General features: G+C 45.1%; 1 protein-coding gene across 2 annotated transcripts; it reads right to left on the reverse strand.

The window, feature by feature from the left end:
- Positions 1-296: 296 nt before the first annotated feature.
- Positions 297-19,746, reverse strand: slc25a34 (solute carrier family 25 member 34). 2 transcript variants are annotated; one of them, XM_017686878.2, is made up of 8 exons: positions 19,658-19,746; positions 18,622-18,705; positions 17,490-18,417; positions 12,378-12,443; positions 8,938-8,970; positions 3,829-3,981; positions 2,628-2,762; positions 297-2,082 (listed from the first exon to the last, which is right to left on the reverse strand). In XM_017686878.2, exons 3-8 carry the CDS (start codon positions 17,976-17,978, stop codon positions 1,906-1,908), a joined length of 1,053 nt encoding a protein of 350 aa, XP_017542367.1. In that variant the 5' UTR covers positions 17,979-18,417; positions 18,622-18,705; positions 19,658-19,746; the 3' UTR covers positions 297-1,905. The 2 variants fall into 2 exon arrangements, with proteins under 2 accessions (XP_017542367.1, XP_017542368.1); XM_017686879.2 differs by lacking the exon at positions 8,938-8,970.
- Positions 19,747-22,180: the final 2,434 nt, after the last annotated feature.

The following is a 22,180-nucleotide window of genomic DNA, read 5'->3' on the forward strand; positions in this document are numbered from 1 at the left end:
GCAAAGGGTGGAATGCAGTGGTGTAAAGCGCCGCCACTGGACTCTAGAGCAGTGGAGACGCGTTCTCTGGAGTGACTAGTCAGACCTTGTCTGACTGCATTGTGCCGAGTGTAAAGTTTGGTGGAGGGGGGATCATGGTGTGGGGGTGTTTTTCAGGAGTTGGGCTCGGCCCCTTAGTTCCAGTGAAAGGAACTCTTAAAGCTACGAAAAGGGCCTGTTTTGAATCCATCAGTCCCAGTAAAGGACTGGACGGTTCTTTTTCCTTTACTCATTTAAGAATCACACATAAAACACAATTCAAGTAACAGATTCTTTAATTAGGTGCTTTAATTCAGGTTAATTTGTTAAAAAAATACAAGTAATTAGTCTTTAATAATATCATGTAAGTCTAAACACACAGTTAAGGCAGTCAGGATCACACTGAGGCTCCTGCTCGGAGTGTGCGGACATTAAAAATGAGGCATTTCCCGTTTCTTCGTAGACGGTCCGGCAGTCACCTGCGTTTCAGGTGATTCACCCAGCTGAGACGTTCCTGATCTACACTGGAAAATATCTTAGTGTTAATAAACTAATTTAAATATATAATAAGGAGCGGAAGAACGCGTCCCCACAGCGCTAAACACTACAGCTCACCCTCTCCAGTCCAGGGACGACAGTGTTAGCAGTGGCTTCACGGCTCATTCACTGTGTTCGTACTTCCGTCTTCCTTTGTAGAGCAAATGCATCAACATTCCTAGTATTTTCACTGACTCGCCTCACTCACTCTTACTCACTCTTACTCACTCTTACTCACTCTTACTCACTCTTACTCACTCATTTATTCTCACTCTCTGACTCCCTGAGGGACTCAGTGAATCACTCACTCACCGACTCACTCACCGACTCACTCACCGACTCACTCACCGACTCACTCACCGACTCACTCACCGACTCACTCACCGACTCACTCACCGACTCACTCACCGACTCACTCACCGACTCACTCACCGACTCACTCATTTGCCCACTCAAGTCAAGTTCTTTGGACCTCTAAATCTAGGTTAAATTCTACTGGGAGTCAAGAACTCTCCAGTCTTCTAGAATTCCCAAGAGTTTTTTTTTTATCTAGAGAAGAAACAGCAGTGAGAATTCCGAACTTAGTCAAGAATCAATTCTAAAACTCCCTAGTTTCCACACAGGATGCATGTTCTCAACATTTTTCCTACAATAAAATAGTTAGGAGTTCTAGAATCATCAGAACCCACAAATAATTTTAAACCTTCACATAGAGACGATTCTAGAACCCCCCAGTCTTTGCTGCAGTAACCCTACTATAAAACAGTTAAGAGGCTTACAATTCCCAGGGGTTTACTAGAATTCTCTAGAATTAGAAGTAGAGTAAGAATTCTAGAACTTCGTCAATAGTCAATTCTAGAACTTTCCCGTTTCTACAATGGAAGGAAGTTTTCAAAACCTTTCCTACCATAAATCAGATAGGAGTTCTAGAATTTTCAGTAGTGATCCAGAATTAACATCTGCGGAGTGAGAATTCCTGAGCGTCTTAAACAGTTTATTCTAGAACTCTAGAGTTCCCAATGGTTTTCCTTCTACAGAACAGCTGTAAACCTAGACCAGTCTTTTTGTGCGTGATTTCCACAAGGAATATCTAAAAAATGTAATTATGTAAATACAGACTTTAGATGAGTTCTGGATCATGCTCTAGAACTCTTACTCTGTGTTGCTGCTAGAACTCGTCAATTTAGTCTCTAGAGCTGGTCAAACTGTAATTCCTCACATCGCGCGGTGCTGCAGAATTCCTCACGTCGCACGGTGCTGCGGAATTCCTCACGTCGCGCGGTGCTGCGGAATTCCTCACGTCGCGCGGTGCTGCGGAATTCCTCACGTCGCGCGGTGCTGCGGAATTCCTCACGCCGCGCAGCGCTGCAGCGCTTTCTGTCTCATCACGTCCCAGAGCAGCATGCTGAGCACCGTGTGGGGAGCCAAGCGCACAAACACAGGCCCCATTCCCTTATAGAGGCCCAGCACACCTTCCGTACGGCACACCTTCACCAGGCAGTCCAGAAAACCAGCATAGAGACGACCCTGCAGGAGGAGGAGAGGAGAAAATGGAAAGCAAGGGAAGAGGAGGGAAGGAAAGGAAGACAAAAGAAAGGAAGGGATGACAGGGGGAAAGAAAGGAAGACGGGGGAAAGGAAGAGAAGACAGAGGAAGTGAAGACAAGAGAAAGGAAAAGAAGACAAGGGAAGGAAGGAAAGACAAGGGGGAGGAAGGGCAGACAAGAGAAAGGAAAGGAAGACAAGGGAAGGAAGGAAAGACAAGGGGGAGGAAGGGCAGACAAGAGAAAGGAAAGGAAGACAAGGGAAGGAAGGAAAGACAAGGGGGAGGAAGGGCAGACAAGAGAAAGGAAAGGAAGACAAGGGGAAGGAAAGGAAGACAACAGAATGGAAAGGAGAGGAAAAGAAAGGAAAGGAAGAAGGAGAGACAGAAAAACAGAAGGGACAAAAGAAAAAAATGTAAATAGAGGTCATCGTGAGAGAGACGAATGAAGCTGCAGCAGTAAACTGACCAACTGTGTGTGTGTGTGTGTGTGTGTGTGTGTGTGTGTGTGTGTGTGTGTGTGTGTATACCCTTCTCAGCTCGTCCACAGGCTGGTTGTAAAGTCTCGTGCTGATGACATCGAACGGCGTCATGGTGATTGCCACGGCGACACCACTGACCATAGCAGCGGTCAGCGCGATCAGCCAGCTGCCCGGACTGAACCACTATGGGAGATTACATGAGAAAGTTAGGGGTGGGCAATACGATGATATTTAATCATTACTGTGATGAATTCTGTCACAGTACTCTTCTACTGTGTGTGGCACTACAGGTCCTATTTTGGCAGCAACAGCTGATGAAATATATCGATAAACGTCTCGAGGTATCGTGATGTCACATTTTTACCACATCGCAGCAGGTTGAGAAAAGACCTGAAGATTTCCAACCACGGTAAATTGATACCAGTTGGTAAATAAGTTTTATGCTTTAAATCTGATGGAAAGTTAATGCTGGGTGTACAGTCCGGTTGACCAGGGAGAAAAACCTTCCTTTACATTTTGTTTTGATTTTGTAAAAGCATGCAAGTCGTTTTATTGTTATGTATTTCACTGTATAATAATACATAACAGTACAGCACAATGACACTAATAACTGGACCTCTAAGGCTTAAGGTAGGGGTGGGCAGTATGATGACCTTTTACTGTAACGGCGATAATTTATGTCACAATCCGCTTTTCCGAGCATATCGACTATTGATAACATCAGTATTTAAGAACACTCACTAACTGCACGTGTCATTAGAAAGTGAGCATAATCCAGTCTGTTCAATTGGATTTAATGCAGATGTTGCATAATAGTAATAAAACGTTGAATAAAAATATTGTTGTTATTATAATTAGTAGTAATTCTTTAAGGGACAACACAGGTCCTATTTATTTTAATCTTAGAAAACCTAAATATTATGATCCATATCATGAATCATGAAAACAGCGAAGTATTGCGATATAATATTTTTGCCCACCCTTAAGTTTAAGTCATACGGAGGCTGAGCTGTCGCGTACACTCAGTCGCAGTCGGCGCTCAACGCCAAAGCTCTGATTTACAGATTTTTCTTAACAATGAGATTCAATTTAATAAAATGTGCAGATGAATCAAATAGATCCCACTATTCCTGCCCAACGTCAGCAGCTTCGCTCTGTAGTTTGTCGATTTTCACATCTGAATCAAGTAAATTAAACCTATTCCCTTCTGTCCTGTGTCCTGTCCACCCAGGAGAACCTCTGTCCTCACCTGTACGTGCGCCACCCACTGTTTGGCTGAGCTGAAAGTGGCCAGCTGAGCGGCCGACCCCACCATGACCCTCGGCACGGCCCCGTTTACGCCCCTCCACAGGCCGATCACCCCCTCACGCCTGTATATGGTGGCAAAGGCGCTGGAAACACCCTGAACAAACACAAACACAGACCTGCGTGAATAACCGGACCATCCACTGCACACGTATGCAAAGGTTTTGGTGCCCCAGGTCAAATTCCTCGCTGTTGTTGATTTTTGAAGTTAAAATAACCAAAAAAAATCATCTACAGAGACACTTCTGCACATTTTAATGCACAATTACTGTTTATTTAACATATTTATAATATTCACCCCCCCCCCCCCCAATATGTTAAACTCTGCACAGAAACAGAAACTGTGCTATAAAATGCACTAAAAGCCCCTATTTATATATATTCACTATCGCCTTTTTAATCCTGCACAGTTCATACCGTTAAAACCAGTAACTGCGGTCAGATACGACTCTTCTCTTCTGAGCGGAGGAACTGATGAACAACAGGAAATGAAATAAATATTTAAAGGAGCTTATTTAGTCATAGCTTGCTATAAATAAGGCCAGACTAGATGACGTCACTTAAAATAGCTGTTCTCCAGGCGTCTGCAGGAGGAAACCTGAAAGGCCTTAAAAGGCAAAGCCCAAAGCCTGAAGCGGCAGGTTTAGAGGAAGCTGCGCAGAGCAGAGCGACGACGCGCCGAGGGTCCGTTCACCCCCCTTTAACAAATCTCAGATGTGGTTTCTGACCAGGCCATAAATGTTGAGGTAGCCAAAAACACCAGCTTTAAAGAGCAACTACACCCCCGGCTCAAAAATGGGTGGGGCACGCTGGGAGGAGCACTGCAGTGACGTATGGGTTTGGAGGTGGGAAACCAGGCGGGCTGGGCTGCTGTGTTTTTAGAGCTAGCGCACATTAGTGACCAGAAAATGAGGAGAGTCACAGAGTCAAACGGAGTCTTACGAGGCTCACGATCATCAACGAGGGAAGGAGCTTCTGATCAGGCAGTTCGTCTCGAGTCTTAACAGTGTGAGTCACTGACTCAACCCACCGAAGAGTTAATGTAGTGCCAGCAGCGAGAGGCAGAGGCGACTAACGGTCGAGCATTCCCTACAACCGAGACAGCCAGCTTCTCTTGATCTGTTCAACAGGTCCGTATTCAACATAGCCCGAGTCCTGATTACTCAGATGTACTGATTCCCGAATGAATTAAGTGGACTTCTTTGAACTCTGTGTGTCTGTTTCATTCAGTTTGACATCCAGGTCCAGGCTGCGTCACCGGTCAGCCAGGGTTTGCTGCAGTGGCCCTAAATCCCAACGTCCTGCAAGCTGTTCATGGCACTAACTGGTGTTACAGCCGATTCATTTCCCACTCAAAATCACGCTTCTCTTCATAAACCGAACCCTCAGCGCCGAACTCACTGAGCAGAAGTCAACGGCAAGGAGAACTGGAACTACGGAAAACGGGGAAAAAGTCCGGGAAAGGCTGTTTGGACGAAAGGTTGACACGGTTCCTGAGCCGTTCCGCCTTCCGTAGTTCCAGTGTTGCTTGCTGTTGATGTCTGGTCAGCGAGTCGTGCCTGAGGGTTTGAGCTGTGAAGGGAAACATGAATCGGACGCAGCACCGGCAGCTTTATGGAGACTCGCAAGAATCCTCACTTAATCAGTCCAATCAGTCTTTATTACAGACTAAGAATGAAAATGACCATGAAATGAAAGGTCTTAGGGTGGTGTTACTCTCAGGGATTTGAACCCCAAACTCAACGATAAAACCACGACGAACCAGCGAGTTATAGCCGTAGAGCTACAGCTCCACAGAGCCTGGGGTGGTTATTCACGTAGGGTCATTGTTCAAAGCAGCCACATGATGAAATGCGAAGCTTTCGCAAACAGATCATCAGCGTTTTGAAGATTATAGATGTGCTGAACTGTTGAAACTCTTAGTTCAAATAAGCTCCTCAGGCCTGAAACCAGAATCTTCAAAAACCAACAACGACTTGTTATGAAATATTCTCCGTTACATACTAAGTAACATAATACGGGATTTTTTAACATTTTCTTTTATATATATTTACTAGGAAACATGAAATCCAGTGTCCAGGCACCGGAAATGAAATGTGATGGTTTTTTTTTTTTAAGTGAACATATTTATGGTCACCAAGATGAGACACAAGGCAGGCGCTGGACTTCGGCCCGTGTTCACGGTATATTGAACTGCATGAAAACGTTACTGCAGCCACTGTGGCGCCACCTGGATGTCGGCTTGAATGGCTCCTAAAATAATGAGTAATGTCATAATAAGTAATGAATATTAATAAGTCATTTTTCAATGATTATACTTTACCACACCCAAAACAAAGACCTGAAACAATCAAGGTCACTGATAATGAAGGGTCAGGAAACACTGCATGAGCCATGTTACACTCTTTTTATGTCATATGCTAATTTATTTAGGTGCTGTAGACGTTGGAGTCCGTTATCCTGACGATGCTCATTTTTGGAAAATCTTGTAAGTTTCATGTGTCTAATTCCAGTGTCCGGTGAGGGGACGACTGTCTGTCTCTCCAGCTGCCATGATTGTTTATCTTTATACCACACACTCACCGGCCACTTTATTAGGTACACCTTGTTAACACAAATAGCTACTCAGCCAATCACACGGCTGCAGCTCAGTGCATTTAGGCCTGTAGAGGTGGTCAAGACGACTTGCTGAAGTGCAGACCGAGCATCAGAACGGGGGAGAAAGGGGATTTAAGGGGCTTTGAACGTGGCGTGGTTGTTGGTGCCAGACGGGCTGGTCTGAGTATTTCAGAAACTGCTGATCTGCTGGGATTTTCACACACAACCATCTCTAGGGTTTACAGAGAACGGTCCGAAAAAGAGGAAACATCCAGTGAGCGGTCAGTTGTGTGGACGAAAATGCCTTGTTGATGTGAGAGGTCAGAGGAGAATGGGCAGACTGGTTCCAGATGATAGAAAGACAACAGGAACTCAAATAACCAACCAGAATCTCTGAGGAACGTTTCCAACACCTTGTTGAAAGTCTGACATGAAGAATTAAGACAGTTCTGAAGGCAAAAGGGGGTCCAGCCTTTTACTAGCAAGGTGTACCTAATAAAGTGTCCGGTGAGTGTGTATAACAGAAAACATCATTAAATGATCGACCAATACAAAGACTGAGTTCTGGAGAAACACAAAGCTTCTATGGACCTGGACTGGAAGGAAATGTCCAGCGTACTGGTCATTTGGAATGAGGAGCTCTTAAGGTCAGTGACAGAACGAATGAGTGTTTAGCTGCACGTTGTAACCTACAGTGACCGTAAACAGACGGGTTTTACTAGTGACACAGATCAACGTTATCACAGTAAGATTAGTCATTAGGTCAGAGACTCTGTGGTTACATAAAACATGATGAGCTCAGCAGCAGCATATTCCTGCGCGTCTGATAACAGTCCATATTTTGCTCCTTCAGGCCTCCTTATCAAACACAGGTTCAGCTCTCCTTCTGAGAAAGGAGCTTTAACATCGGCCGTATCCCACACGTGCACTTAATCCTCCGTTTCTTCTGGTTTAGAGCCCATGTGTCAAACTCAAGGCCTGCAGGTCAGATGAGGCCTGCGACGCAATCCTAACCGGCCAGAAGAACTTTCATTTTATATTAATATCAGCTGCACTACGGTCAGTGCTGGACAGTAACTGAGTAACTGAGTAAATGTAATTAGTTTCTGTACTTTAGTATTTTTGGTGGATCTGTACTGAAGTTTCTCCGTTACTGGGCGTCTTTTTCCTTTCACTCCACTACATTTCAGAGTCTAATATCCGACTTCTTCCTCCTACATTTTGAGAAATCTGTGGTTCCTTTTGGTTTCTGTGTGTATAAAAACGTCACATGTCAAAACGAAAGAAGCGCAAAGCCAGAGCACCAATCAGGGCCCAGCGGTCACTTTGTTTAGAGCTGGTTTTGACCTGTCGGTCATACCGACCCAGTGCAGCACGCGGTTCAACGTCAGCGCAGCAGCGTAAAACTTTGGGAGAGTCTGTTCAACATAAATGATGAACTAACCTAACTTTGTGTAAATAGAGCTCAATATAGAAATATGTCCACATATGCAGTCGAGACTGACGCGGCTTTTTTCTGAATTTCTACAAACACCATTTCATTTTATAGTAAATGAGTTTGGGCTGGTTTATGTTTATGAACAGACGCCTACAGATCAACATAGTAAAGGAGCTCATCTGTGATCCTGAGTTTAAAGCCAGTTTTTATTCAACTTAAACTTGGAACTAAGTTGTAAATAAATCTGAACCTGAAACTTTGCTTGTGTGTAAAAAGTGATTTCAGAGCCACTCGGTTCTCCCTGATGGAAACTGTTTACCTTCAGTGTTTTGTGCTTCTGATCATTTTAATAGACGTCAGCGTCACTAATTAATGACCTTCTATTAAAAGACTGGTTTACCAAGAGAGACGCTGGAGGACTTTCACCTGAAATGAGTTCATGAAGCCAGTCTGGTTATAAAAATGATAACAGGACATCAGAGCCAGAATTACTCTTTTAGTACTTTTACTTTATACTTAAGTACATTTGAAGGGGAATACTTTAGTACTTTTACTCAAGTGGAGGTCTAAATGGAGGAACTTCTACTTTACTGGAGGAATATTTTACCTTGGGGGTCTCGACTTTAACTCCAGTACATGTTTGTGTACATCCTCCACCACGGACTACTGTCCCCAGCATGCACTGCAATGCATAATGTGCTCTAACTCTCTTACCTCAACAACAGTCTATGGGCCAGCAGTTACACCTTAATTCTATACATTTCCACTCCAGTCACATCAACAAACACACAAAGTGCCAACCAACATAAACACCCAAAGTCACTTTACATCTACAAGGTGGACCAACGAGGTAGGAGTGTCTAATAGAGTGGACAGTGAGTGGACACAGTGTTTAAAACCTCCAGCAGCACTGCTGTGTCTGATCCACTCACACCAGTGCAACACACTAATGCACCACCACCTCCACCACATCAGTGTTACTGCAGTGCTGAGAATGACCCACCACCCAAATAGTACCTGCTCTGTGAGGGTCCATGGGGGTCCTGACCACTGAAGAACAGGGTAACAGAGTATCAGAGAAACAGATGGACTACAGTCTGTAACTGTAGAACTACAGAGTGCAGCTATACAGTAAGTGGAGCTGATAGAGTGGACAGTGAGTGTAGAAACGAGGAGGTGGTCAGACTGTTATGCCTTATGTAAATGAGCTCTGCTCTGATTGGCTGTACCTCAACAATTTGTCCACTTTTCCCCCCCAAATGCAACCAGACAAGACATAAGAGTGAACGGTGGACTGTTAACTATAAACGCTAAAAGCGAAGAACAGAAGCAGCTTCAGCCTGAATTTGATCAGAACCTCAGTCCACGTTTCTAGAAGCCACATCATCTGCCATCAGTTTGTTCTGTTAATATGCAGCTCTGTTCATTTCAGTTTAACCTCATTAAATTCTATTTTAATTTCTTTTTAGATCCTTTTAACGTTGGAAATGCTGGGCTGCGCTGAAAACGAGGGCCACCCTTAAACGCATTTCCGAGTGAAAATAACGGTCGATTGATTGAATGACTGACTCGTTTGCCTGAACGGCAGGAACGGATGTACTGACTAATCAAACGAAGGCGATCAGACAGAACCCTGCGTGCTCATCCCGTCTGCAACGCAACACAAGGCCAAGTCGATCTTTAAATCACGGCTTTCTTTCTTCATCTGCAGGTGGGGTTGGGATTGGTGGGGTTTAAACTTCTATTACACTCTGAGAAATAAAGGTTCTAGACTGTCTCTGGGGCAGTTCCCCTCTCGTCACTGGGGTGGAACCCTCGAGGCTCCACCTCAGTACCTTCAGTCAGGGAACATACCTGAACTATAATCCACTGAAATGATCTGTTCTAAGCTGGACTGACTCCACACACCCCGCCTCGCCTCGCCTCCAGGCTTTTACTCTACTGCTCTGTTTTAAAACATTCGGTTATGAAAAGGTACAAATACCAACTTTTCACCTGGAGAACCTGATTTAAGCTCCACAATCAGACCTTAGAACCACAGCTGGAGCTTTGAGGAACATTTACGCTGATTGTACCTTGATGAAGGAAAAATGTTCCTGAACAGAACCTTCATTTCTGAGAGTGTATATTTCTAGATAATCACGCATGTCAGCAACCACATAATCTTAACTGTTCTCTTAATTCTTTTGCCATTTCAGTCGTGGGCTGGAGGTCAGGGAACCAGCCTCGGTTGCCGGTTCCATCCCCAGAGCCGACAGGACATGACGGAGGTGTCCTTGAGCAAGACACCTAACCCCCAACTGCTCCCCGGGCGCTGCGGATTGGGCTGCCCACCGCTCCGGGCAAGTGTGCTCACTGCCCCCTAGTGTGTGTCTTCATTAGTGTGTGTGTGTTCACTAGTGTGTGTGTGGTGTTTCACTTCACGGATGGGTTAAAGGCGGAGGTGGAATTTCCCCGCTCTGGGATTAAAAAGTGTCTCTTAATTTGTTTTTTTTGTTTTTTTTCTGTTAATTTATGTAGCGTTGTTTATTTCAGTTAAACCTGATTAAGTTCTGTCTTAATTTATTTGTCAATACCTTTAATGTTGTAAATGCTCGGCTACACTGAAAATGAGGGTCACTTCCGAGCGACTGGGTTTTTTGACCGTACTGCAGGCCTGAGTGGCAGGAATGGGTGTATATTCACTAAAGTGATCGGGAAATCAGACTTTTCACTGACCTATGGCTTTAATATAGGCTCTGTTTTTACGGCGGTGCGCTGGTCTTAACTGGCGTCTAAAGAGCGGCGTTAAGGCTGTAATGTTTGATCTGAGGCCGGTTCAGCGACTGCGTAACCGCCGAGTGCCGTTTCTGTGCGTGTCAGTCTGAAAGTCCTCGCACTGTCATCAGGCTCAGGTGTCACGCCTCTGTTTGCTGACCCCTTATTGGCTGCAGCTGCTGATTTGCAGGAGGTGTGTGAAGGAGGCTGATGTGGAAACACACACGTACACACACACACACACACACACACACACACACACACACAGCCGCATTTGCGTCACGGCACATTTTACAGCTACTGTTCTTCACAGCTGACGCCAGAACCCTCATATCTCCACTTTTCTATTGTAAACTATTGTTTTACTGCCTTTTGGCATAAACACTTAAAAAGGATGGTTCTTCAAGGGTTCTTTAGTAGAAAAAATGGTTCTCTATACGGCCACGAACACTCAAAGAACCCTTTCCATGATTAAAGGGTTCTCTGTACCGTGAAAGGGTTCTTCAGATTGATGGAGAATGTGCTTTATATGAAATGGGTTCTATATAGCACCAAAAAGGGGTTCTTCTACTGTTACGATGTCCAGCTTATAACAACAGAAGAACCATTTGTGGTGCTACATAGAACCCTTTACAAGACGGTCAACTATAGCACATTCTCCATCAATCTGAAGAACGGTTCATGGTGCAAAGAGCCATGTAATCATGCAAATGGTTACTTGAGAACCCTTGAAGAACCCTTGTGTGGTGTGGATGTGTGTTACTCAGTGGTCTGCTGGACCCACCGCATTACTGTTATTTTAAATCATACAGCCAGAACAGTTCATGTAAAAATACCAGATATTTAAAATATCACAAGTGTCCAGTGTAGGGTTCTCCTTTAGCAGCTGTAGCCAGTCAGCAGCCTGTCCATGTTGCCCACCCTCACACACTCACGGTTGAACAGAGTGAAGACCCTGAAAATGGGTTATTTTATATTTTCTTTACAGAAAATGAGCAAAGGCCAAGAATCTGACGCTGAATTGATAATAAACCACATCATTTTTTTCTTGTGGTAAACAATGAAGATCACACCACACAAGGGACAAGAGTGTATATATTAACCTGTACGGCCTCATGAAATCACAGAACGCCCCCATTCCCCACCTCCTTCTGCATCTCCACCGGATTTTAATTTTGCCAAATATTCATTCTGCATATACGTTTTATTACAACTTAATTCTGAATATAAATCTCATTTATTATTCTGTTAGTCGTTTTATTAGAACCTCATTCCGGAAATTAATTGGACTAAGATTTAGTTCTGCACACGAACTGTATTAATGTGCTGAATTCTGGATTACCAGCAGTTAATTTTGCATATGAATTTGGTTACAAATCTATTCAAGATATTTATTTCATCAGATCTTATTAATTTCATTAGAACCTCATTCAAGATTCTCGGTTTATTATCACGTTATTCTGGACGTTCTGCATATACTTCCTCAGATCTTCATTCAGGAGATGAATCTCATTTTTACTGGTTCTGGATACTGAATGATCAGAAATTCATTCTAGATATGAACTTTATCACAACTTCAATCTAGATTTGAATGTTATTAGAATTTTAATCTGTATTTAATGTGGATTTATGGGAAAACGTGAACACGTTTACCAGCAGCTCCACTGATTTTACAGTGACCCCAAACCTTTGCGCCGTACCTGGTGGTTGTGCTGGTGTCCCACAGCGATCGCCGCCACCGTCTGCGCCTGAAGGTGAGTCTTCACCTGCAGAGGAAACAAAGACGGCGTTATACGCCCAGCTGAGGAACTCGGCCTCTCCACACGCTCCCTTATCTGGAACGAGGAGCGTAACACGATGACAGAACCTCGCTGAGCTCAGAACAATCGCCCGTCTGTCCACTCCGGACAGAACCGGCAGCTTACAGACCTTTACGGAGACAGAGCTGGAGCTCTGAGCTCAGAACCATGAAATAAAACCCATTATTACCAGAACTTGCAGTGGAAGAACCCAGTTCAGCACAAAAGCCTGCCAAAAATCAGTCCCACACCAAATGTAGTCGAGCAGTCGAGCCGCGCTCGGTGTCTGAAGGCAGCTAGTGTAGCTAAGAAGTACTGAAAGACAACAACTGCTGGTTAGCACGAGGCTAACGGCCAGAGGTGGACGAGGTACACTAATCATGTACCTGAGTTAAAGTCGAGACCCCCAGGGTAAAATATTCCTCCAGTAAAAGTAGAAGTTCCTCCCTTTAGACCTCCACTGGAGTAAAAGTACTAAAGTATTTCCCTTCAAATGTACTTAAGTATAAAGTAAAAGTACTAAAAGAGGAATTCTGATGTCCTGTTATCATTTTTATATCAAGACTCAAGTCTGGGTGCATTTAAAATCTATATAGATGAACTAGTTGGATCTTGTATGCAGGACGGTAAACTGGGCGGTCCGAGGGTGGACCAGCAGTGGCCAACAGTTACCGGTGTGCAGACCTCATCACGCCAGCGGACCGATCTATGCTCGCGATCTGGGTTTACTGAAGTTTGTCCTCCGAATCAACCAAACTAGGCAAGAAAGAAGATGCAACAACATCAACACGGCGTCATTAGCCAGTCTCCTAGGGGAAATCTTCCATTTCAACTCTATAAAACAAGCTGGACTGCATCCAAACCACGGTTTCCGAACATAATCCGAAGATTACCTCTCTCGAATCCAACGCCAGCGCCTTAGACAAGCGTGCGTCAGCTCTTTGAAGCAATCTGCGGGACGCTCGGTCAAGAGTCATCGACCTTGACTCATGAAGCCGCCAAGATAAAAGTCTGCGCACATTTCAAATCTGTTTGAAGAGGAAAAAGAAAAAACAGCTGGACCTTGTGTGGAGGACAGTAATCTGGGTGGTCCGAGGGTGGCCCAGCAACGGCATACAGTCAGCAGGGTTCCGACCTCTTTAAGCCAGCGGACCGTTTACGCTGCTATCTGGGATGCTGTACTATTACATCCCGAGAAAGCAGCTAAACAGGCCTACAGTGCATCCGGAAAGTATTCACAGCGCTTCACTTTTTCCACATTTTGTTTTGTTACAGCCTTATTCCAAATTGAATTAAATTAATCTTTTTCCTCTAAATTCTACACAAAATACCCCATTGTGACCATGTGAAAAACGTTTTCTCGAGAGTTTTGAAAATTTATTAAAATTAAAAAACAAAGAAATCATATTTACATAAGTATTCACAGCCTTTGCTTAATACTTTGTAGAACCACCTTTGGCAGCAACTACAGCCTCAAGTCTTTTTGAATATGATGCCACAAGCTTGGCACACCTATCTTTAGGCAGTTTTGCCCATTCTTCTTTGCAGTACCTCTGAAGCTCCATCAGGTTGGATGGGAGACGTCTGTGCACAGCCATTTTCAGATCTCTCCAGAGATGTTCAATCGGATTCAAGTCTGGGCTCTGGCTGGGCCACTCCAGGACATTCACAGAGTGGTCCTGAAGCCACTGCTTTGAGATCTTGGCTGTGTGCTTCGGATCGTTGTCCTGCTGAAAAATGAACCGTCGCCCCAGTCTGAGGTCAAGAGCGCTCTGGAGCAGGTTTTTATCCAGGATGTCTCTGTACATTGCGGCATTCATCTTTCCCTCTATCCTGACTAGTCTGCCAGTTCCTGCTGCTGAGAAACATCCCCATAGCATGATGCTGCCACCACCATGCTTGACTGTAGGGATGGTATTGGCCTCGTGATGAGCAGTGCCTGGTTTCCTCCAAACATGACGCCTGGCATTCACACCAAAGAGTTCAATCTTTGTCTCATCAGACCAGAGAATTTTGTTTCTCATGGTCTGAGAGTCCTTCAGGTGCCTTTTTGCAAATTCCAGACGGGCTGCCTTGTGCCTTTTACTAAGGAGTGGCTTTCGCCTGGCCACTCTGCCATACAGGCCTGATTGGTGGATTGCTGCAGAGATGGTTGTCCTTCTGCAAGGTTCTCCTCTCTCCACGGAGGAACGCTGGAGCTCTGACAGAGTGATCATTGGGTTCTTGGTCACCTCCCTGACCAAGGCCCTTCTCCCCCGATCGCTCAATTTAGACGGCCGGCCAGCTCTAGGAAGAGTCCTGGTGGTTCCGAACTTCTTCCATTTACGAATGATGGAGGCCACTGTGCTCATTGGGACCTTCAACGCAGCAGTAATTTTTCTGTATCCTTCCCCAGATTTGTGCCTCGAGACAATTTTGTCTCGGAGGTCTACAGACAATTCCTTTGACTTCATGCTTGGTGTTTGCGCTCTGACATGCAGTCAACTGTGGGACCTTATATAGACAGGTGTGTGCCTTTCCAAATCATGTCCAATCAACCACAGGTGGACTCCATTTAAGCTGTAGAAACATCTCAAGGATGATCAGTGGAAACAGGATGCACCTGAGCTCAATTTTGAGCTTCATGGCAAAGGCTGTGAATACTTATGTAAATATGATTTCTTTGTTTTTTAATTTTAATAAATTTTCAAAACTCTCGAGAAAACTTTTTTCACATGGTCACAATGGGGTATTTTGTGTAGAATTTAGAGGAAAAAGATTAATTTAATTCAATTTGGAATAAGGCTGTAACAAAACAAAATGTGGAAAAAGTGAAGCGCTGTGAATACTTTCCGGATGCACTGTATATGGGGAAAACTGAGAGGAGGGTCTTTCAACTGAACCACTGCTTTAAGCTCTGAGGCCAACCCTGTGAAACAGAATTACCAAAGCATGTTTTCCCCTTTCGCCCTCTTCCACTAGCTGTATTGTTTTTTTAGGTGCGGTCAGTGCAGCGGTCAGGCAGGCTGACCTTCCTCCGCTCTGAATAACACCGGACGGCGGACGCAAGATTATCATCTTCAATAAATATCTGTCTCAGTTTCTCTCTCTGACACGTGCGCTGATGAGCTCAGTGCGGACGGCTGATGAGCGTGACTCGGCCCGGTCAGCGAGCAGCGTTTCCTTTCTGCTCTCCTACAGTAGAATCGGGGAGAGGGGCGGCGGGCCTAAATTTAGTGACCCAAATACACACTAATGTCCAAGCAGTCCAGTTAGCGTATAGAGTTTCAGCAGGACGGAGACGAGAGCCACTGATGTTTGAGACGACATGCGGTCAACAGCCGCAAATCAACAACAGCTGCTTTACGACCAATGTAGGGTCCTGCAGGACAGAGGACGTAGCTGCATATGCAAACCTTATAAGACGGGGAAGAACCTGATTTTGTCCCGATTTCCCAATTTACCCCAAACGCAGGTGCCTGAAGTTGCTTCTCTGTTTTTATTTATTTTTATTTAAGTAAGATTAAGTGATTTATGTGAGGGTGGAGAAATCGCGCACATCTGGACTTCTGCTGAGCCGTTTCTGCTGCTTATGCCAAGCTGAGCACGCTCAAGAAGATCAGCCGCAGGGCGCAGAGGCGTGTGCCGTGCAGGACAGCAGCTCAGGCTTTAAGAGGAAAACTAGTTTGGCGAAGTTGCTGAGCTGGAATCGGGGCGTGTAGTTCGTGCGCTTCCACTTTGGCCCACTTCAGTATCGCTGTTAGCCAACTTCAGGGTCAAGTTCATTAGTGGCCTTTGCCTCAACATGCTGAGTCATTTATCACTGGAAGGAATGAGGCACCTCGACACTTTTCAACTACGCCCACATCCTCAAAGTCACAACAACTCCAGAAATATCCTCACCCCAAATACTGACCAGTCAGTTGACTGTGGCTGGTTTTAGTCTCTGGTTGAAGATAAACTATAAAGGTTATAGAGTAGAATACAGTTCCTAAACAGCTGCACACTCTGAGGCACCGCCACAGCGCAGGGCTGGTCAGATTTCATTATGCTGCCTGTCATCTGGCAGATAAATACTGCATTTGTATGTAAATATAGATCAATATTTGGATTGTTTTTTTTACGTGTAATTGTGTGAACGAATATGCGAATAGATCAATGTACAACATGCACTGTAAGCTGCTCCGTAACCAAAGATAAATTCCTCATATGAACAAAAACAATAAAATTAAAAAACGGAAATTCTGGGGTGTGAAAATGTAAAAATGCATTTCTGTGAAGCCGGAAGTTCAACTGCACAGTTTTGGGAATGTTGGAATCAATTACAATAATATTCAATAAAACCTTTTCTCACTTCTTAGCCAGAAAAATATCTCAGGCATATTTTTAAACATAGGGATAATAATAAAACACTTATTTTGTTGTCTTTACTCATTTTTTCTATTTACATTTTTATAATCAGTGTATTTTATCAATAATTCTGAATCACACCAGAATAAATCGAACGAGTACGAAATTTCTTAACAGATCTAAAATCCAACGCTTCGTGAAGGCGGAGTTGAGAGTAGGGGGCGCTGGAGCGCCTGACGGTCAACAGACCCATTGTTGGCATGGATGTTTAGAGGGGGTGTGCCCTTGTTAGGGGCGGACTTTGCAGCAATCCAGCACCAAATGACTTGTATTCTCAATACGAGATCACTCGTACTGAGAATACAAGTCATGAGTCTAATCAAATCGTTATGAGCTCATGATTCAGTAACGCCCCCTAGTGGCCACCAGTCCAAAAACAGCAAAGCTGTAAATACACAAAGACTTCAGGCTGTTATTCTGGACACAAACTAATTCTGATCTTTAGCCCTATTGGAGCTGGATTAGTTTTACCACAAGAGGTCTGGTAATGTAACACATAACGAGATATTTCATTTTCCTTCAATCATGGATCTCGTTGGCAATCCCTCAAATTACAGCACCTCCACGGATGAAACTAATCCAGCTCCAACAGGGCTTTAAATCTATAAGGCTGTAAAGACTCACCAGGTAAGCAGGGGAGGCGATGAAGGCCCCCAGCGCCCCCGCCAACGCTCCCGCCACCATGCTTCCCCCCGGCACATCCGTCAGGCCCAAGGCTTCGCTGTAGGAGTAGAACCCGAGTCGCACTCCGTTCATCAGGCCCTGATACAGCAAGCCTGCCGTCAGGCCCTTCTGCAGACCTCGCAGGCCGTCGGTCCGGCCCACCACCCACAGGGCCTGCAGGACGCCGCGGTAGTGACGCTGATATGACCCCCGCGCTCGCAGCTCCCCCTGCAGCTGCAGACGAGTCTTCACCACCTCAAGAGGGTTGGTGAATATACACGCTCCGCAGCAGGCTAGCGCACCCAGGGTGAAGTCCAGAGGGGGCCACAGGGCGCGGGGGGGCTTAGGGAGGCCAGGGGTGGCGCGGGATAAAGGGGGCATAGAGCTTGGGGTGATGAATGCCGCGTTCGGTGGGTAGTTGATGAGCTGGCCGCCTGTCATTGTAGGCATGCTGGTGTGTAGCTAGACGTTAGCTGGTGGACATTAGCTAAGAGGTGATGACGATGGTTGCCGTGGTGATGGCAAGTATTATAACCATTAGTCACGGTTCCTGAGGGTTCTTGGTACCAATATATAATAATTTATAGTAATCTAACTTTACTATAACTTCACTCTTTTCCTCTGCAGGACTGAAGTGATGGTTGCCTTGACGACGAAAAGAACGAGCTCGCAGAGGCGATGAGGCCAAAGTGTCTCGGTGCTGAGGTCACTCGCGTCGTCTGGCGCTTGACATGTTTCGTTAAGGCTCATGAAAGTGTCCGGCCGCACGGTCACCTGAGAAACGTCACTTTCAACACTTTCATACTCTCCAGCCGCTCTTCCTCAAGCAGACCTCACCGTCCGCCTCCGTGCGCACAGGTGGACGAGGTCACCGAGCCGCAGACGACCCCTACGAAAGGGAAACCGTGTTGGACGAGGATTATTTTATTATTGCCTACTCATTTAATTCCGCTGTGGAGCCACAGCAGGGCGGTAAAGGGGCCGCAGGTCGCCGACCCCGGGTCTAGAAGACCTCTCGGTCACATTTGAACGTAGTTCATCCTGATAATGATAAACGCGGTCAAACCGCCCAGCCCTAAAGGCAAGATCTCACCGTGTTGCGTGAGGGTTGTCCTGCAGCTGCAGCAGCACACGGGACCAGCAGACCGGGCAGCTCGTTCTGACCCCAGCAACAATTCTGCAACAAGTCAAGACCAATGAGGACCAGATTTAACAATGAAACCAACCAAAGACGCCAGGAAGCCTCTGTCCATCTTACTAAGAAAGCAAAGTTTCCTATGAACAGGGAAAATGCTCTGACGGTCACGTGAACAGTGGCACATTTTCATGACTAACTCTGATCAAATCTGCTCTCTGAAGCTTTAAAATGACGTGTTCATTCCACAAAAAAGCAAAAACGCTGTAATAACCAGGTTTCAGACACAGGAGAAGAGGCTACTTACACTCTATTCCCAATACCCCGTCATAAACTCATTTCAGTGACACGTAGGTCCTCTACTTTAATTCCCTTTAATGCTTTTATTCAACTTTATGGGCTTATTACTCCAATCTATTATGTTATTTTAGGATTCTGATCTTTTACTGTCACTCACTCTCAGTCTTGATTCGTCCTGTTGATGTTATTTTTGCTTTTTTATGTAAATTTGTCACAGAAATGAACTTGCCTGGCCTGGAGTCCTGTAAAGCAGCACGTCTGTGAGAAAACGCACTTACTTTCATTTTTTAAGCAGCTTTAGAAAAATACACGATTTTTGTTGTTGTACTGTGAAAAAAACACGAAAAAGTGATCTGATGTCTTTCAAACGTACATTTTCACACGTGAATGAGGAAAGAAAAAGGTCTGCTGACAGTGGCGATCGCGAACAGCAGCACATTTCTTCATTTTTCCCCAACAGATGTTAAATAATGTGTTTAATTCGCGCAAGAAAAACAGAAAATACACTACAAAATTAGGAGTAAGACGAACGCGCATGCGCACTAGCACCCGAAAGTCCAAACCAGCGATGGATGCGGAGTTTAGCGAGTCTGCGGCGCTTCATCGCGTCGTAACGCGGCTACACGGGTCTCGTTTAGGTTCTGCGGGTCTGTGAATCGGGCGAACCGGCGCTGTGCTCGGGTTCCGCACTCACCCCATCCGCGCGCCTCTCCTCCGTCTCTCTTTGTGCCGCTCGGCGTTCCGTAAACACGCCGCTTCAACATGCACGGCCACCGCGAAGCCCCGCCCACTCCCCGCGCAGCCAATCACAGCGCCGTCTGCCAGGCGGGCAGCCAATCAGAGGCCACATTCCTCCTCTTCATCCACACAGCGGCGGAGCCGCAGCAGAACGGGGGGAAAGGTTACAGGGGGCTTCGGCCGAACCGCGGGGTTTAATCCCCCCAGAGGAAACCGACCCACCCAGACTACAGTAACAACAACGGGGGGAAGGAGAGCGCGCGCACAAAGGCCCCGCTGGCTTTTAGAAAGGATCAGATTTTAGAACAAATTCCTAATATTTCTAATATTTCACAACAAATTCAGCTCATTCAGTATTATAATGAAAAACAAACAGAAACAGACGCGCAGGCGCAGTAGCACGCCTGAAGCTACACACACACACACACACACACACACACACACACACACACATTATTCAGAAAGATCTTTAAGGGCTCTTTAGTAAAACCATTGATGGATAGACAGACAGGCAGACAGACAGACAGACAGACAGACAGACCGACAGACAGACAGACAGACAGATAGATAGACAGACAGACAGACAGATAGATAGATAGACAAATAGACACAGACAGATAGATAAACAGATAGACAGACAGACAGATAGATAGACAGATAGATGTTTAAAGGTTCTTTATGGGTTCTATTTATTTAATTTTCATGTTTAAAGGGTTCTTTGCATGGTGAAACAGTTCTTCAGACTGATGACGAATGTGTTTTATTTGGTTCCTTATAGAACCTTTTTGTAAAAGGGTTCTACGCTTGACATGGTAACAACACCAAAACCCGTTTTGGTGCTGTATAGAACCACATACAGAACATTCTCCATCATACTGACATATACATTCTATACAGCACCAAAAAGGGTTCTGCTGCAGTTGCGATGTCGAGCTTCTAACAATTGTAGAACCATAAGGAATATTCTCAGTTAATCTGAAGAACCCTTTCACGATGCAAAGAACCCCTTAATCACACAAAGTGTTCCTAGTTCTATATGGAACCATTTTCGTTACTAAAGAGCTCTTAAAGAACCATTTTGTAAAGCACGCATATCAACTTTATCCGGTTCCGTACAGCACCTAAGAGCTATGCTGTGGTTATGATGTCAAGCTTTTAACAACATGAGAACCCTTTTGGGCGCCACATAGAACCATATACAACACATTCTCCATCATAGAGAACATTGATTGTTATAAACCCAATAAAAATATTATTTAAAGAAATAGAGAACGTTTTAGGCACGAAATGGTTCTAAATGGTACACTGCCTTGACTACAGAACCCTTTAAGAACCAAGCATGTACATATGAATGAAACGGGCTGATCTTAACAGTTTTTCTTATTAGAAAAATCTGCATATCATTTGAATAAATATGAATAAACATGAATACAGTAAAAAATGATGTTTTTTTTTGTGTGAGCTGTCAGTTTGAGGTCCCAGGAGCAGGTTTGGCTCCAGATTCCTCCTGGATGTTTTACACACGACGCCTGGACACATTTAGACCATAAACACAGTGACGCCCAGTCCACTCCTCCCCTGAGCGCGTCTGATTACACCGTGTTTATGGGTCGTACCCATGCAGTGTAACTCTATCAGCACTAACTCAGCACAGAGAACCCACAGAGCTCACGAACACACCAGTCACATCTGCTCCACAGACCCCCGAGGACCAAACGGACAGGCCGATTCGCTCCGGCTCAGCTTGATCAGTGGCGGTGGTTCAAGGCCTCACCGCTGTCCGGCCAGTCAAGCCAAACTGAACGGACTTGCAGTCTATTTTGGGCTGTTTGAACGAAGCCCAGTCCACTCGTATACGTGTAGTCCACCACTACATAAACAAGCCTTACATCCACTACATTAACACTGCAGGCACAAAGTCTCCAGTGCAAGTTTGTTTTTGAAGGAAAACGTGAGAATTTTTACGCCACTGAATTCTCATATCCTGCACAATTAACTGGCTCAGACGTAATCAGAGCCATTCAGAGAGGTTCTGTGTGAAACGCTCTGTTCTAGATAAACTAACCGAGTCAGAACCGTTCCCAGTGGTGGTGATAGGAACCAGATGTCCCTCTAAAAGCTCCTCACAGAAAGTTCCTACATGAGCTGGTTCTGAATTCACTGCCTGATGACTGAGACGCTGTTTTATGAGAGTTTAGAGAACTTCAACTCCATTCATGGTGGAGGGAGACATGCAGGGCGCTGTGCGGCAAAATAGTCCCCAAAGAAAACTCATTATTCCAGATTTTCCACTGTTTTCCATCATCAACATTCCATATAAGCTCAGAAGACTCGTGTAGGTTCTCTGGTGGTTCTGGATGGTAAATAAAGGGTCTATATCTGTGTTGTAGTCATTGCCTAATTCTTTTAAAGGCATTAGTCTTTGGACATCCAGCTCCCATCATGAGTTCCTCTAGAACTTTTCAAACCACTCAATGAT

Source organism: Pygocentrus nattereri, chromosome 21 (genome assembly GCF_015220715.1).
Source record: "Pygocentrus nattereri isolate fPygNat1 chromosome 21, fPygNat1.pri, whole genome shotgun sequence".
NCBI classification, from domain to species: domain Eukaryota; kingdom Metazoa; phylum Chordata; class Actinopteri; order Characiformes; family Serrasalmidae; genus Pygocentrus; species Pygocentrus nattereri.

Coding starts and splice junctions, on each gene's coding strand:
- slc25a34 (XM_017686878.2), bottom strand. CDS start 17,978: ATGCCTACAATGACAGGCGGCCAGCTCATCAACTACCCACCGAACGCG. Junction 12,444..17,489: donor TCGCCTCCCCTGCTTACCTG/GTGAGTCTTTAC, acceptor TTTCCTCTGCAG/GTGAAGACTCACCTTCAGGC. Junction 8,971..12,377: donor GACACCAGCACAACCACCAG/GTACGGCGCAAA, acceptor CCTGTTCTTCAG/TGGTCAGGACCCCCATGGAC.